Raw genomic sequence first — 18,590 nt, 5'->3', positions numbered from 1 at the left:
ATTAAAACAGAGACTATGACAGTAACTATGAGTACAAAACTAATTTTCTTAAGGCTACTGATACATAGTCATATAAAATAATCTTCCATAAATATAAATACAGATAAATGTAAAGTTCAGTAACATTTGGAGTAGTTTTCTAGAGACTTTCTTTTTAGGGGTAAAATAAAATTCATTTGGAATATTTGCCTAGGTGTTGACTTTAAAATTTCATTAAGTTACATGAGTAGTTCTAAAAAGCAGTGAGATTGGAATGTAGAATGCAGTGTTTCAATAACATTCAGAAATAAAGGTGGTTTTAAAGATTCTAAAACTCTAGGAATAATTTAAATTTAAAACTTTTAAACCATTTCCTTGCAATTATATTTTGAAATCAGAAAAACATCAAATACCAAGTAATTCTTTATTTTTTAATTCTAAAATCATTACTGATATAATGAAGATACAAACTTTTCTGTGAAATGTGATTTAAAATTTTCTAAGTAAAATAAACCTTGAACTGAGTTAACTTATGAATATTGCTGTAATATTCATCCCTTTTAGAATAATCCTGGTAGAATTCAATGTAAATTTTTAGAAAATGGTATTGTTTTTAGGATAAAGTACATGAAGCTATTTCTTATTTAATTTAGGAAGTACAACTATTTTTTAAACAAAATATTCTTTGTAGCAAGAACCCACAATGAAGTAAAATAAGAAAGAAGAAATCTACACTAATATTTATTTTGAAAAGGCTTTTCCTTCTCTACAGATGATTACTATAAATTACATTATTTTAAAAATACATTATTGGCCCCAGAACTTGCAGCATAAAATTATCACTTGGATAGACTTTGTCTTTATCATGTACATAGAGTCAATTTATATGTCTTATAAAATTTATCTAATTGAAAGTTTTTCATGAAATAAGTCTTCAAAGGGGTAGGAAAAATTCTACAGCAGCTTGATCCCCCACAATGAATCCTACATCATCACCACTTTTACGTATCCCCCCGTCTCATTCTTAGACAAATGTTTCTTACTAGTTATTTTTATAGTAGATTTTCCCAGGGAATTTTGGCTATTTATTTACAAAGATTATAACAAGACATACTCAGGTCAGTTCAGATACAAATTTAATCATTGAGAAGGTAAAAATTGGACTTTGTTCTGCTACTTTTGATTTCATTTCCTTGAATAGAGAATATTTGCACTGGAGAGAGAGTTCAAAAGAGAATAAGGTAGGCCCAGTGCAGTGGCTCATGCCTGTAATCCCAGTACTTTGGGAGGCCGAGGTGGGTGGATCACTTGAGGCTAGGGGTTCAAGACCAACCTGGCAAAGATGGCAAAACTCTGTCTCTACTAAAAATAAAAAATAAAAAATAAAAATTAGTCAGGTGTAGTGGCACGCACCTGTAGTGCCAGCTACTTGGAAGGCTGAAGCACAAGAATTGCTTGAACCCAGGAGGAGAAGATTTCAGTGAACCAAGATTGCGCCACTGCACTCAAGCCTGGGTGACAGAGCGAGACTCTGTCTCAAAGAAATAAAAATAAAAAAGAGAATAAGGTGATATATCTATGTCCTTATTCCAGTTCAGCCGTAAGGAACAGCCTTTTAAATAACAACAACAATGATAAAAATATTTATTTTCCTGCGACATTAAATGACAGCTAGTTTATAAAGTATAATGTAGTTCCATACCATTAATAATAATCACTAATAATAATGTGTCAATATTTATCAGGCTCTTTAAGCAGGTAGGTGAGCAGAAATGGTTTTCCCATTTCATAGATGAATAAAACCAGAAGCACAGAGATGTGTGATAACGGCTAATAATTGGGAGATGTGGAATATGAACAAACAGGTTGACTTCTAAGGCTGCATTTTATAAATAATATTTCTCCCCTTATTTTTTTCTTAGAATAACTACTATGATATAAGTAATAGATAAATCAAAACTGTGTTTTACAAAGAAAGAATAGTTTATAAAGCCAAAGAATGGTAAAAACAACAAAATAAAACATCAAGTATAAATGAGATACAACATGGCAAAGACCACATGGAAGTTATAACTAAATTTACCTTAAATCCCATGGTATACCAGATTGGTAGACTAACCTGTTTAAGTTAAAAGATAAATATTATACCAGGTGTGTTTTCATCATGAGATAGTTGGAAATGAGTCAACACATAGACAGATTAATGAAAAATAAGTAATCATAAATTATTTATTGGCTCTTCTTTTTCATCTAGTATAGAAAATAAAATTGTGTGTTGTACATGCATTCTGTCTCCTTAAAAGGCTTAGAAAAAAATGGCAAACCTGTTAGTAGTAGATTGTATAGTGTCTCCCAAAAATTCAGAATAAGACCTTATTTGGAAATAAGGTCTTTGCAGATGTAATTAATTAGTTGTCATCCTGGATTTCAGGTTAGTTTAAAATCCAGTGACTGGTATTTTCATGGGAGAAATGAGAGGGACACACAGACCCAGAGGAGACAGAGACGTAGAGCAGGACTTGTGAAGACAGAGGCAGCAGATATTAGAGTTACGTTGCCACAAGCCAAGGAACACCAGGAGCCACGGGTAGGTGGAAGAGAAGAATTGTCTCCTAGAGCCTGTGGGGGACTTGGCCGTACTAACACCTAAATTTCCATTGTTTTAAGACACTCAGTTTATGTTAATTTGTTACACCAGCCCGTGGACTCAAATGCTCTAGGGTACAAAGATCTGAACTCCTAGCTTAATTTGAGACAAGCTAAGAGGGTCATTTCAGCTCCAGAACTACCCACAGAATCCGCTGAGGCTGCTTCCACTATTGCATCACAGTTCAGCTTCTTTGTTGCTCAATCCTACATACTTTATCACTTCACATTTGTTGTTCCTGAAAGTGCTCCCCTAATAAACCTCCTGTACTCAGTCTTCTACCAAGAGTGTTTCTGGGGGAATTTGCCCTAAGATAGTCATAACAGGAGTGGCTCTAGGAAGAAGACTCTAAAATGATATTTTGGAGCTCCATCACCCACTCGCTGGTGTACAATGATCTCATCACAGACAGCAGGTAGAGTACTGATAGTCCACAGCAAGGCCTAGTGGTGCAATGCTTAAACTTCCATTAGTGGTGAACTGTGATGAGTTACCAGTAGAAGGTAATTCACTAGTTTGTTGGAATTAGTAATTACAAGGACTACTCTGGGGAAACTAGTAATTATAAGGACAATGCATGGATCTTGCTGGTTGCTATCAATGCACTGAAGAAAGACAAAGGAAATCTGAGGGTGATTAATCACCAATTTAAGACAAACTATAAAAGCCACCTTGACAGTATTCTTTATATCAATAGCATCATATTAAATGAATCAGATAAGCAAGAAATGGTAGGTAGGCAGAGGTAACACATATATGTTCTAGAAAGTGAGAGAGCAATATTATGAAGATTAAGGAATCTGCCATATCAGTGAAGTTTTTAGGAGTTCAAGTGGCCTGAGACATGCTAGGATATCCCCTCCAAAATAAAGGACAAATTATTGCATCTTGCATCTACCACCACTAAGAAGGAAACAAAATGTCTAGTTGACCTCTTCACATTCTGAAGGGCGCATATTCCACATTTGAGAATACTGTTCTGAGAAAATTTATGAGTAATATGGAATGCTGCCAGTTTTGAGAGCATCCCAGAGTAGGAAAGGGCTCTGCACCAGGTCCAGCCTGTGGTACAGGCAGATAAGCCACTTGGGACATAACGTGTAGTAATTTTTACAGCACTACAGGTAAGCATTGTGGGAAAAAATGTTGCAAGGCACATATAGAAAGAGAATCACAAGGCAGATAGACCCCAAGAGCTTGGAACAAAGGCATAACATGTAACGGAAACTATACACCATTTGCTAAATGGCCCTAGCATGCTTTCGGGCTTCAGTAAAAACAGAGCATCTGGTCATGGAACACCAAATAGCCACGCAGCTAGAGCTACTTTTTTATAATCTTGGAATTGTCTCAGCCAAGTCTTGAGGTTAGAAGGGCCCAACAGAAATACATCATAAAATGGAAGTGGATGTCTGAGATTGGATATAAGCAGAGCCAAAAGCGTAATACATTGTGCAAGCAGGTGGTTCAGGCCCCCATGACATCCACCATTCTTATACTGGTGACTCAAACTCAGCTCATACCTATGACCCATGGGAGGTCCCTTAAGAGCTGAAAGAATGGGGAAAAAAAGCAGAATTTACTTTACAGATAGGATGTCTTGGTATGTGGCTGCAAGTCAAAAATGGTAGCTGTTGCTCTATAACCCTTGTCAGAGATGGCCCTGTGAAACAGCAGAGAGAAGAAATCCTCTTAATGGGCAGAACTTCAGGCAGTTCACCTGGTCATCCATGTTGTGTGGAAAGAGACGTGTCTCAAGGTAAAATATACCTGGACAATATGGCAGTGGCTTGGAAATATTGGCCAAGAGCATGAAAAAAAAGATGGAAGGATCAGGAACTAGGAATTCGTGGAAAGAAAAATGTGGCTAGATCTATGGGAGTAGGCATAAAGTATAAAGATCTTTTATCTTATGCTAATGCCCAGTGAAGAGCATCTCTCTCAGAAGAGGCACTGAACAGCCAAAAACACAGAAGAACTTGTTCGATTGACATCCTTCCATCAGCTTCTGCTATTGGCCACCAAGATGCTGGTAAAATGGGCAGAGAGGTATATCAGCCACAACTGTAAACTGGAGAGAACAAGAGCCTCCTATCCTCTAGGAGTGCTATATGTATCAGATGAATTAGTTCACATACACAGTAAAGCCTCAGTAACTTTTAGCTATGATAATTATTCTCACTACTGCTAGCTGGGGGATGAATTACTAGAAGGCAATATATTACTGTATATTCAAAATTTTGAACATATTCATAATTCATTTTGTCATAAGCTGTGATAAATTCAATTCTTCAGATTTTTGAAGTAGAAATGTATACGAAATGTACATATAAGAAGTTTTATCAATGTTATTTATATTTCCAAAAGAATTAATACAATATCAACTGACTGTGGACTGGTTAAATAATTATTGTGTGTCCAAATAACATGATAGTCACAGTTAATGAAAGTCAACTTCACGTAAAATATTTAAGGATACACGATAAATGGAAAAAACAAGTCTTATGAAATAAATTATACCACCTTAGTTTCAATATATGATTATACTGGAAAAATACAAGTGACACACAAAGAGGGAGGCTTGTACACATAATATTATATTAAGAAAAAATGCCCCATTTAATCAATACAGAGGGAGAATTCTGTACAGAATTCTGCAAACTCAAAAAATGTCCAAATGAAGCCCTAAGCCAATTCTGAAAGGACATTAGTTAAAAATAACAATACCTGTGAAAACGCCATGGGAATAGACTGTTGAGGTGATTGTTCAGAAATCATATTGATGTCATACCCCACAACTTTTCCTCTTGTAACATTATCTGCTGGCTTCTCCCAGGAGATATTGAGAGAGTACGAAGAGAGGGGAAAGACTGAAGGAGGGATCATGAATACAGGTGCTATCAATGAGAACAATAACAACAACATCAAAACAATGAATGTCGTCCCTATATATTTTTAAATTGAATTCACACATTCATTTTAGTTTCTGAAATACCTTGTACCTTTTAAAGTATTCTGCTTTGAAAAAGTCCAAGAATATGCTGGTATATGTAAAAGGTATTCACTTTTTAAAATGTTATCTGAAAGTATATTCTCCATCTTCATATTACCAGCTACTTTCTACTTACAAAATAAAAATCTCATAGGAATTTGCTTGTGTTCATAAAGATAGTAAAGTGGATAGTTAGATAGGAAATTATAAGTCTTACGAGTATCTAAAAGAAGTCACAAAAATAGAATATCTCAGTTCAAAAAGTTCAGAAAAATGCATGATGATGTACTGGATTTCCCACGTAGGGAAATATGTCATTGAGCCAATCCAATGCAGCTGGCTGAATATTATTCTTCAGAAAGAGGTAAACCTAAAGTATTCTAAATAACCCCAATGAATGTCGCAAAGTTTTTGTTAAATTTTTATTGAAGTGTTCAGGTTACATACACATGCGTTTCCCCCCTGCCACTCTTGAGCTCTTTACAGGGATTTTAAATGTGCTAACCAAAGGTGTATTATCAAAGGAACTCATTGCACTTTCATTAGCTAGTGACCCATAAGATTATGAGGGACCAGTATTGCAGTTTCACCCGTTACTTTTCATTTCTGACCTTGATTTTCCCCTTCCAGAATGCCATGCCTCATCACTTGTGCTATCATGGCTCTATTATTTGTCCAAGATGGCTGGTAGTCATTAAGAGATGCTCAAGCACAATGCGTATTTTATTCATGAAATGATTCCCTTGGACATCAACCTAAAGCTACCCTCATCCTCCATATTCCTAACAGGTCAAGTTTAGATCAGGGCTTGGGTTTCTTTGATATCTACAGATTAAACACATAACAAAAGTGTATTTTTTTTTCTTAAAGGCTCATGAAATTTGAAGTGTTTTAATATAAAAAATAAAGTGGAGGATTAAAAATTTTTGCCTTAATGAAGATACTAAAATTTAGATATGTTGTCCTCCTTCCTTATCATCATGCCATCTGCTTACAAATACACTTGTGAATTATAGATTTTGATGTCCAGGATTCTGTCATTATGTACAATCTAGTATCTAAACTATTTATTTTGGAAAGATAAATAAAAACAAAGACAAATTTGTGGAATTGGTGACAGTCATCTCTTTCATTGAACATAAATTATGCTGTATATGGAGCAAGATGAGACATGTGTCCAATCCACTTCAGGAGTGGAAACCAAATGCTATTTTTGACAAACATTCCCAGAAGACTATAACTATAGTTAAGCCATTTTCGCCCCATGAATTAATAACTAAAGCATTTACTTTTGCCCCCTAAAACTTGCTGCAAGTACTTTATGACCTTGAGTTGTTTATGTAACAAATCCATATATATGAAAATTTTCCTTGATCTATGGAAGTTTCTAATTCTTGCTTTTCAAAATGTACTTTAACAGTACTTTGACTTTAATTTGAGGAAGCATTTGCATTCAGAGGTTTTAAAAGTAGAACTTAAAGCATTGATCTTTACCTGATTCTCCTGTTCTTTCTGAGACCCAGGCAGAAGACACACTTCCAGCCATATTCACAGCTAAGACTCTAAACTCATACTTGGTGTATGGCTCCAAGTCAGTGATGGTTGTCATTGTTTGAGGAGGTTTTAATGCATTTTCATTGGCCGATTCTACAAATGAATGAGGACTGAGCCAACCACTGCTCTGAAAAACTCGACTTTCCTCAGATGTGGTTTCCTTAGTAGATCTCAATCTTCTCATGTATAGTTCATATCTTATAATTATTCCTAGAGAAATTAAATAGTGAACCTAGGTAACTCATCAGACAAAGGGGTTACTTTAGGGGTACGGTAGGGACAGGTCAGTTAAAGAGTGCTGGATTTTCATTGTCCTTCTAATTAGATTACTGTCAATTTCTTTAGCATTCAAAATGTAGTGATTTAGTAGTTTAGTAATCTAGATGACAAGTACATAGAAGACAACGAACTGATATATAGATGAATGTATAAAATACTATTAAAGGCATACGCATGAGGAAAACCAACCAAAATGGATAACATACAGACAAAAAATAACTACACTTTATCATAGGTAAATTCAATCTTCTTCAGAATTGATGGTCACAATTTCTATTAAGAATGGCCAGTTCTTTTGGGGAATTTGATCATTATAGGTCTGGTCTGTATCCTTTCAAATTTGGAGGTTTTAATTTAACTTGTTTAACATAAGCCCTGTTTGCATAAATGTTATAGTCAATTTCTACCCAGTTTTACCAAATAACTTTACAAATCTAAAGAAAGATTTTGCTATAATATGTACATGATATAAATGATTAAAAATCTGTGAATGTGTGTCTGGCCTATATAACCAAGGGTTCAATTGCATGAATGCAAAAATTAACTTAATGGAGTCAGTTAGCTTATATACATATTTTTTGTATTATTTTATATATTTTTCTCGCTTAGAAGAGAAGATGTACTGCTTGTGGGTGCCCTAACTTGTGACACAGTCAAATATAATGCATTTCATAAGTGAGTTTCAAATTATAAACATCATTTGTGTTATGGCAGATGTCATTAAGAGCAAAGATAATATTAGCCTTTTAAGGGGCAATTTAATTGAATGGAATTTGTTATTAGATTAGAAGAAATACACTTGTTCCACTAACCAGGAAAAATACTATCCTATATCTTTAGAAACTGTTTCTCAATTATTATATTGTGCAGTTATAAAAAGGAATACAATTGCCAAATTCCTAATTGCACAATTACAATGGATTCTCATTCATGTCTTGCCCAAGAAGAGGAATCTTGGCCTTGGATTCTTACCGTTTAGTTCCATTGGTGGAGACCATTCTAAATGAAGTTCTGTAGAACTGATTTTCTGCACCTTAGGTGGACTCAGTCTTTGGGGAGGGGCCTGGGCTGTGGTCACTGTAATGGGCAAGCTGTGTAAACAGCCCCCGCTAGTACACGCCTGTACAGAAAAATCGTACTTGGCAAATGGAACCAGATTCCAGATGGTAGCTGAGGTTTCATGACCTTCGTAGGAAACACATGGCTGACCACCAGCCAAAGGGGCACAGGACAAAATATATTTCTCTATGGGACCAGATTGATTTGAGAGTGTTGTCCAGGTAAATGTCACAGAGTCTGAGCCAACAGGAATGATATAACTTAAAGTCAAGTTTCCCTCTGGAACCCCTGGTTTTGTCCTGTAAGTGACAGCTACACTCCTTGTTGAACCATGCACATTGGTGGTCTTAATGTAATAGGAATATTTGGTATATGGTAACAGGTCTGTGTCTAAGAAGTATTGAATACCTGAAATGAAAGAAAAAAAAAAGCAAAGTTACATTACATTTCACAAGTTGATGAAGAATCATTGCTAACTGCTTTCCTATCATATTATTTAATTACATAAACTACACCAATCTACTCTTTTGATTAAGGATACATCTCATATTTTTAAAATTGAAATAATGTAAATACCAGTTGATTGTTTTTATTACTGAGTATAACATAAGAAAGTGTCATTCGTAATAAAGAATGTTTAGATGTTTGTTTCAGTTCTTCTTTTGCTTTTCATAGTGTCCTTTTGTTAGAAGGTCTAAGACAAAGTCCTTGCGGTTCTCCAAAACAGAAAAGTAACTATGTTTCCTCTATGTAACTGGTTTGCTTGTTCAACACTAAACACACCAGACTAAGGGTCAGTAAACTACCACCAAGGGGTAAATCTGTCACCTGGCCAGCATCTTGACTGGAAAATTTTCTTATTTTCTGACCTACAGAAATTAGAAACGTTTATTGTTTTAAGCTGCTAAATTTTGGAGACATTTGTTATCAGCCATGAGGAATTTACACAACAGAAGTTTTAGATAAGCAGGACTTCTATGCATGAAGGATTGTGAGGGCAGAGAGAAGCAGCTACAAAGAGGTTTTTAAAAAATAAGATAGAGAGTGGAGGTGATTAGGCACGTGGCTGGAAATCCTTGTTCTCTACGGACAGGAAACACATTGTAGGACTGTGAAACACACAAATGCCAGAGAGGCTGCTGCCTGCTCCCCCATGGGGCTGTTTGTATGGGAGATGGGAGGAGGGTTCCATTAAGCAGAGGTGCCCTATAGCAAGATGAAGGTCCCAGCATATTTATGTGCTTCCCCTTCCCCTTCCCCTTCCCCCTCCCTCCCTTCCTTCCTTCCTTCCTTCTGACAAGAGATAGAGCTTTATTGTGGAAAAGCTGAGTTTGCAGACGACTGAAACAGTAACAATGTTTAGCCTAGTCCATCTATTTACAATATATAGGGGTTGGGGTTTCCCATACACATCTGTATTGCTCTCCCTCAGCCTAGATTTATCCCCATCAGCAACTTTCATTTCTTTCCTGGATCTGCCATTGGCCACAAAAGACACAACTCTTCAGGGTGATAACCCATCATGTAAACCTAGGCATTCCCAGTTTTTTTTTTTTTTTTTTTTTTTTTAGACAGGTCTGGTTTTGTCACCCTGGCTGGAGTGCAGTGGCACAATCTCGGCTCACTGCAACTTCTGCCTCCCAGGTTCAAGCAATTCTCCTGCCTCAGTCTCCCGAATAGAATAGCCAGGACTACAGGTGCCCACCACATCCGGCTAATTTTTGTATTTTTTGTAGAGATGGGGTTGCACCATTTTGCCTAGGCTGGTCTTGAACCCCTGGTCTCAAGCAATCCGCCCACCTCAGCCTCCCAAAGTGTTGGGATGACAGGCATGAGCCACCACACCCGGCCCTTCTTCCCAGTCTACAGCTCCTACAGGGCACTCTGGGGTCTGACTGCTCAGTGGAGGAGGCTTCCGCTGGTGTTGTGGGGGACGCCTTGGGCATTGACTCAGGTGAGGGCCACTGTCTTATCAGAGATGACCCTGATAGAGCTGAGGAAGGTAAGACAGTTCTCTCTCTGGTGGCTGTTTTCAGTTGTACCATGGGTACTAGGGGTCGCCTGAGATCAGGGTGGGGGCTGGCGGAAGAGCACTCACAGTCCCGTGAGAGGTACTGAAGTCAAGGTCCCAGGTTTCAACCTGGGGGCATGTGGTACCTGAGCAGACCATGATCCCTGGCTTCCTGAATGGCACGTGTCAACCTCATGTGCTGCTTTATGCAGACTCCTGTGTATGGAGCATGGAAGATGATACCCACGGACAAACTTGCAAGATCACAGCATGTGATCTTGGCAGATGGGGCAGAGATTCCCAGCAATTTTATTCCTGCAAATCTATGTATTTCAAGTCCGCTGTGGGGGTATACCACCCTTGTGGTTGCTGTGGTAGTCAGCCCAGATAGGGCGAGAACCTGTCGCTCCTGGTATTCTTCTGATTCCAGATATTTCCAGGGTTCACTCTTATAAGGCGAAATGGGAACTGGGGACAAAGAATCCTTCTGAGCGGGAGCTTTGGTGCCAAGAGTCTAGAGGGGAACCTGAACTCCGTGGGCACCTCGGAAGAGAGAAAGGTTAGGAAGCCACCTCAGCAGGGGGTTTAAGGTGGACGCCGCCATCTTGACGTAGCCCAGTGCAGGAATTTCTTGGTTTCTTGAACAGTGAGGGTGCAGTGTTGACAGCCAGTGAGCCCACTATAGGACCTTCTGTGGCTGGGACAAAGTGACTCTTCCACCTCTGAGAGGGCCAAACGGTAGATGTAGGAAATGGAAAAAAAAAAAAAAAAAAATCTCAGAAATTCCTCAGCAATAGCAAGAGCCTAGGGAAGACTAAAATAATAGTGTGTTCAGGAGGCCCTGACCAATCTGAGAATGAACACGTGTTCACCAGCTTCATGCATCAGACATTGATGCCATGAGAATGCCAAGGGTTGAGATCTGGCCAGCTACACCTTACAAATGAGCCTGCATCCTCTGAAGGGCCTTCTGCAAATGGCCAGAGGGAAGCTGCCCTTCCCCCAAATGTCATGGTGGTTGAGGGAGGGGAATAATTAAAGACTGAACAATACAAGGGAGTATCTGAATGAAAGATGGTTTTGTCATTCTATTGCACATGTCATTGCAAATTCTTCATGAAAATATGTTAAGTATTGTATTAGAGTAAAATCAGGACATAGAAACCACAGAGTAATTTGTACAAGGAACGTTTACTATAAAGAATGATTTAATACAACATGGTTTAACTTCCTAAGTGGTACAGAAAACTCTAAAGAATATAGGAATAGAAGAGACAGGGGAAAGTCACCATCCTTAGTGCTAAGGCAGAGCACCCAAAGAAGGATCATATTTGGAAAAGTCCCCTAGGGCTGAGATTCAGACTTTCTAGAGAGTGTGCAGCTGTGGCTCATTGTTATTTCGATAAATATTTATTAGATTAGATTAAAGTTACCCTTATCCCACAATAAGGCTGTTGAAAATATGAACAAAATTTGAAAAATCACCGAAGGCTAGAACAATGATGGAAAATAATCTATTTAACATGCCAAAAGCCAAAACCTAAAAGACAAAAATAAATTTCAGTGCTGAATATTCCAAAAGATTGTCTGGCATAAGCTTAAACTGGAAGTTGGAAGACTTATAACCTGATGACAATTAAAAGAAGTACAGTACTTGCTGGATGTTTGTAGCATCTGAAAAATGGAATATAATCCTAATAGATCAGAATGTATTATACAAGAGCAGTCCACTTAATAAGAAATTAGAATCACATAGAATTGGGATGGAAATATGCATTTGTGTAGGAATATCATATAAGGCAATTTATAGTGTGAAATAAATAAAAGCATTTGAAAGGGTATGAATAGGATACCCATTAATGATACCATAACAAAAAAAATAATACTCAGGTTAAAAGAGTGCTTATCTCAAGATAGTTGCTCTCCTTGGTTGGGGTACGGATCTTTAACTCTGAGTTTGAAAATTTGCTGTTACTACAGACTTCTGCATTTTCAGAGCACCATTTACAGTCCTTGACTCAGCACTGATTTGTGATCTTGGCTGATACCCTCCTGGTTTGTAGCAGTCCCCCAGTGTACCACCTACCAAAGCTACATGGAACTCCCCAAGATTGCTGAATATACCTTATTTTCTCATATACTTCCATGTGTTTTAATACAAAATGTATTTCATGACCATCACTCTTCGTCAGCTACAGTATCTGGCTAATTCAGCTCATATTCCTTCCTTACTGGGAAGCTTTCAGTGGTTCTCCATCATCATCATTGCCACCACAGGCGCGGTTACATTTCCTACACCTCCCAAGCCACCCTGTGCTTCCTTAACACCCCAAGTTTACTCTGGTTCAACATTTATATATTCTGTTGTTACTTAATTTACTTATATGTCTCCCCACTCAGTAAGGAGAACTGTTCCTTTCATCTTTGTATTTCTAGTGACTGATACAGTTTCTGATCTGGAATAAGCACTGAACAAAATTTTATTAAACACATGAATGATTTTTCTATACATATTTGATCTATTGTTTCAGGAAAGAATATAGTAGTCCCCTCTTATCCACAGGAGATACATTCCAAGATCTCCAGTGGATTCCTAAAACAACAAATAGTATTAAACTATATATATATGCATACATATATGTATGTATATACGTATATACATGTATATACATATACACATGTATATATACATGTATATACGTATATACATACATATATATAACATATATATATTAATGCAGGGAAACTACTGCATTAAGAATATTAAGAGCCTTATAAAAACAGTTGCCTGTCATCTTCTCTTCTGTTTTCTCATCCTGTCTCTATATCTTATGTTTCTTCATTTATTCCTCTCAGAGCTAACTGAATCATCTTACCACTTGTTACATTGATCCCTTGATGTAGTATGAGATTATAAATTATAATTTTAAAGATGGAAATGAATAAGAGTAGAAATGAAATCCCAGGGCTCATTAAAATATTTGGTTGTCTAAAATTCTAAGCTTAAACTATGTTAATATCTGTAGGTGATAGAAGTCATTGTCACATGTAAAAATAATCACCCTCTAGTTCCCGTGCAAGGATTTCTCTAAAGTGACATTTAAGGGCTATCTCCCCATTCATGCCATCCCAAATGAGGAACAACTCATCTGACTGTGAATCTGGGGAGTCAGGGTGTAGGGAGCAAATTATGTGCAGATCAGCCCATTAATTTTTCTCTCTTCTAATTTGTCTTCCTGCAGGAAAAAGGATATAGTCTCTAATCTGACTTTCATCAGTAATGAAGATCGTTTTTATTTTTAAATTTGATCTGCCTACTATGTCTAGTGCTCCTTTGATTCCAAACTCAAATAGGAACAACACCAAAAAACAGTATGAGTTACTGTCCACTCCCTAAACCTACAACACTAACACAAGAGTGCTATTTCCTCCAATAACTATTCACTTCCTTCCCATGACATGTAAGATACCTATGAGCAAACCAGAAGGGGGCTACAATAGAGATACCGTTAGGGCTGATTATGTATGATTCCTGAAGTGCTAGCTTGACCTCTACCTTAAATAAAACGTAAAGATATACCTTGTTTTTTAAAGTTAATTATTCACAATCTTTAAAATTATTCACCATTATTTGCATGCTATTATAATAATAAATAATTTGAAAGCTTTAAAGATGGTACACCAGGATATCATGATCCTAGGAAGGAAAATATGTCTTAGAGAATCCCATAGTACATTAGGCCAGCTAGAAAAAGTTTCCATTCTAAAAAAGAATTCTATAAAGGTCTCAAACAAACTATCAAACTTGCTTGGAAGACAACACTATTAATTTTCTTTGAAAAGTTCAATGATTCTCCACCTATAATTCCTAATGCCTTTATTTAACCCAAAGATTTGTTCATCCAGCTGAATATAAGTAGTGTTTCCTTTACATGTTACACATGCTAGCCACGCACTAGAAATAGAGCAAGAAACATGAGGCTATTATTAGAATGATACAAAGTTCTGACAGTGTTAACCAATTGTTCTTACTGTTCAAATGCCATCATGCAGATAATTTTCACATCATTAATTACAGTGACTGTCAAGAAATGCCAGAAGTGGCATTTTTTAATGAAAAATATGGTTTAAGGAAATAATGCCTTGTTTAATAGGATTATATAAATGTCTGATTAGTGAATGAATACACATTTATTATGTAAGAAAATGTTATTTGGATTCCGTATTAGTGCAATCGTCAAAAACAGCCAGTGTTGTACTAACATGTGATGGACTATAAAATAGATCACAATATGTTACTATGGAAATCATGCCTCTGGCTTGAATAATATCATTGATAGTTTTAAGTTTAATTTTGCTATTTCATTAAGCTGTATGGAAAGTAGGGTGACCCTAATTCACAACTTCAGAAATAACTCAACCAGTGGTACTGTCATCTTCAAAATCATTTTCAATATTTTTACAACTCCTCTCTTTCTCTGTCACAAAAGTTTAAGTTTCAGGACACCTGGATCACGCTGATATTTGGAAGAAAATAAACATTCTAGTAGCAGGTTTTCAGGATACTTTGCCAACATGGCAGATGTAGACAGATGTTCATTTCCCTTTGCAATCTGCATCATGAAGTTCAGAGTTTCCATTAACTTTAAAGAAGACTTGGAATACTGAAGAGACATGTAGAGCCAAGAGAAACGGGTGGACATAAGAAACTAAATTCCAGTTATATGAATCAGGTGCAAAATGAAACCCAGTATAATGCATACAAAATAAAACTCTATGCGATGCAGAAGTTTTAAAGTCAATTAAAATGTTAAAACAAGGCATCCTCCTAACCATTTTAAGGAAGGTTATGGAATTTCAGTGTTGCGACACAGCTTTAAACAGTTCTCTAACTAATTAAGCATGGTTAAAGTAGAATTTGGAAAACTGTGTATTAAAGGAAGAGAACAAAATAGAAACTTGAATTGGAATTGCTGTTCTGAGGTTTCTTAAACTAGTGTGTAGCTAAACATGGCTAGAAGCAAAAATCAGAGAAGATAGAGCTGGGATAATGTAAAAATTACTATTTTTTTTCATTCTGTCTTTAGGGAAACTGTATGTAAAACATCTGAGTAAATGTTTTTTAAAGACAATGAATTCTAATACTTTGATTTCTATAAGCTCCTTTAAAGTCTTCATAAAAGTTACAAAGGCAAAGATAGGCTTGATGGCTTGTTTATATCCGTCCTCTTTCAAAAGTTTATGTTGCTGTGTTCTATCTCTGCGGAAATAGCAATGTGTGTATTAAATTACACTATTTGCTTGAGTGTTAGCACTCCACTTCCAGATTTAATAGTTCTTTAACCTGAGAATTAAAAAACTTGAATTCATTATAATAGAAATATTTGATACATTTTCTATAATATTTACAATTAGAGAAAACTAGATCTATTTATTATGTCTTCCAGTATTTGTAAATTAAAATGGTATAATTCTCAGATTATTTTAATAACTGTATTGACTTTAAACCAGTGGTCCCCAACTTTTTTGGCCCCAGGGACTGGTTTCATAGAAAACAGTTTTTCCATGGACCTAGGATGGAAAGGAGAGGAGGGATGGTTTTGGCATGATTCAAGCGCATTATATTTATTATTAGATTCTCGTAAGGAGCGTGCAACCTAGATTCCTCGCGTGCACAGTTCACAATAGGGTTCCTGTTCCTATGAGAATCTCATGCCGCCACAGAACTGACAGGAGGCAGGGCTCAGGTGGTAATGTCGCTGGCCTGCTGCTCACCTCCTGCTGTGTGGCCCTGTTCCTAACAGGTCACGGACCAGTACTTGTCCACAGCCTGGGGATTGGGTACCCCTGCCTTAAACAATATGTCATGAACATTTTCCATTTATTGATATGTGAACTAAGATATCAGTTTATATGCTATCATAGCCTATAATTTATTTAACAATGTACCAGGATTCTGTTATGCCATATACTATAATTTACTGAAACATTGTTGAACATCTGAATCATTTTCAATATTTTGATATTACAAATAGGATAGGTATGGACATCTTGTGTGTCCACTTAATGACTATTCACTTGAGATAAACTTCCTAAAATAGGTTTGCTAAGTCAAATATTATGTTAAAAGGAAAGATTTTTCATAGATTTTAACAAATTATTGTACATGAAAAGTTGTACTAATGAACTCACACAGACACCTCAGCAGTTTATAAAAGTTTCAGCTTCCCCACATTCCCATCAATTCTTGATGGGGTCATTTTTTTTCATCTTTGAGAATTTGATAAGCATTAGTATTTATCAGATAATAAGCATCTCATTTTTATTGTATTTCTTTGATTACTAGTGAAATTTGTAAATCTCTCTCTGTTTAAAACACTCTGTGCCAGACAGAGGAAACCACAACAGCATTTATCCTCAATGCCAAAGAACTTAACTAATGTGTCAATTCTCAGAATATTTATTTCTATTACCAAACCTTTAAACTCACTGTATGGGTATTGATCCTCTGTTGTGTAGATTTCAAAACCATCCCTGAGTAAACTGTAAGTAAGCCAGTGGGCATTTGGAGAATCAGGTGGACTCCAGGAGAGATTGATAGCAGAAGAACTTTGAACTTGTCCTCTGGGCGGAGGTTGCTGGAATGGAGCTAAATTACAATGAAGAGAGCATTTGTTAGCAAAGCAATCAATAAACAGAAAAGCAAACTGAAGTAAGATATCCAGCAAAGAGGTCTTTCTGATTCAGAATGGCTTTATCAAGAAGACATGTGGTTTACCAAGACATTAATAAACAAAGGGTTCATGAGTTCTCGAAAACAAAGCTTTTTATCTATAAGCATAAAAAAACTTTTTAGGTCAAAGCAGCTGGCATAAATATAGATGGGGGTAAAAAACCACAATAGTTTACATTAAGCATTTCTTTCTTTGCCTTTTTTTTTTTTTGAGAAACCATCCAAGGATGCACAACATTTATTTTTTACATAGTTAATTTAAAAGTTGACATAAGTTCCATTGAAACTTGAAATTTAAGTACATAATCTTTGGGTTTTTGAGAGGAAGCTTTCCATTCCATTAAGCACAATTCTTTATCTTGCTTCAGAGAGCACAGTGTAAAAGAAAGAATAATATTTGGTGATATAAATAGTTATGGATGTTAAATAATCTAAGTATTATCAAGAAACAATTTGAATATACTATATGAATATACCATCACCTGTTAGAGGTGTTTTTAAGATGTAATACGATTGCTTATCTGGCACATAAGAAATAAGAACATTCATCTAACTACTTAAGTGATGTTTTCTATAATATAAATATATACCATGAAAACATTGTGTTCTGTCACTGTAAATTTTTCTTAGTCTCCCTACTTTTGAGAGTGAGTTTTCTTTTTTCCCCCAGAATACACAAAGGTAAAGGAGAAAAACAACAGCTAAATCTTTTTAAGGACAATCAACCACCAGTTTATGTACTACTTTCCAGTTTAAACAAGATGCTCAATCCCCCATCCATTTAAAGAAGCACAACCTAATCAAACACACTGGTTAAATAAGATGTCAAGGGTACAGGTTGCTGTGTTACCTTCCTTTTAAACCATTCATCTTTTTGTTAAGAAATATGTAAATATAATGTACAGAAAAGAATCCATCAAATAATTAATATTTTTATATGAAATATCTACAGTCACTAGAAGCCTCACTAAAAGAAAGCACACTCAAAAAAAGTAACTTGGGGAGAACTTAATAAAGGAACTACTTTCAAAAGGGTGGGCAAAAGAGATGGTGCAGTACTGTCAGGTATAGAACCGCAGAGCTCTTTTGCTATTTATGTCAGAGTTTCTCAAGCCAACCCTGAACCCTGGGTCTAATGATTCACTAGGAAGACTCAAGGACTCATCATATAGTCCTACTCATGGCTAAAATTTATTACAATGAAATGTTACTGAATTCATCAACAAAGGGAAAAGGCATATCAATGAAGTCCAGGGGAAACCAAGCACAAGCTTCCAAGAATTCTCTTCCAGTAGAGATAGAATGGGCCTAATTCCCCCAGCAATGCATTATAAAA

General features: G+C 36.3%; 1 protein-coding gene and 1 pseudogene across 1 annotated transcript in view; both read right to left on the bottom strand.

Moving 5' to 3' along the window:
- USH2A (usherin) overlaps positions 1 to 18,590 on the bottom strand; it is a 793,063-nt gene that overhangs the window by 563,152 nt on the left and 211,321 nt on the right. Inside the window, exons 15-18 of the mRNA XM_054484303.2 lie at positions 17,012 to 17,170; positions 8,424 to 8,918; positions 7,113 to 7,382; positions 5,354 to 5,523 (exon numbers count right to left, since the gene is read on the bottom strand). Of these exons, the coding sequence (XP_054340278.1) occupies positions 5,354 to 5,523; positions 7,113 to 7,382; positions 8,424 to 8,918; positions 17,012 to 17,170 (1,094 nt within the window). The remainder of the gene's footprint in view (positions 1 to 5,353; positions 5,524 to 7,112; positions 7,383 to 8,423; positions 8,919 to 17,011; positions 17,171 to 18,590) is intronic.
- LOC129009630 (small ribosomal subunit protein mS40-like) lies at positions 9,246 to 11,125 on the bottom strand (annotated as a pseudogene).

Source organism: Pongo pygmaeus, chromosome 1 (genome assembly GCF_028885625.2).
Source record: "Pongo pygmaeus isolate AG05252 chromosome 1, NHGRI_mPonPyg2-v2.0_pri, whole genome shotgun sequence".
NCBI lineage: Eukaryota > Metazoa > Chordata > Mammalia > Primates > Hominidae > Pongo > Pongo pygmaeus.
The sequence above is the reverse complement of the archived record's forward strand: the minus strand, read 5'-3'. Positions and strand labels throughout refer to the sequence as shown.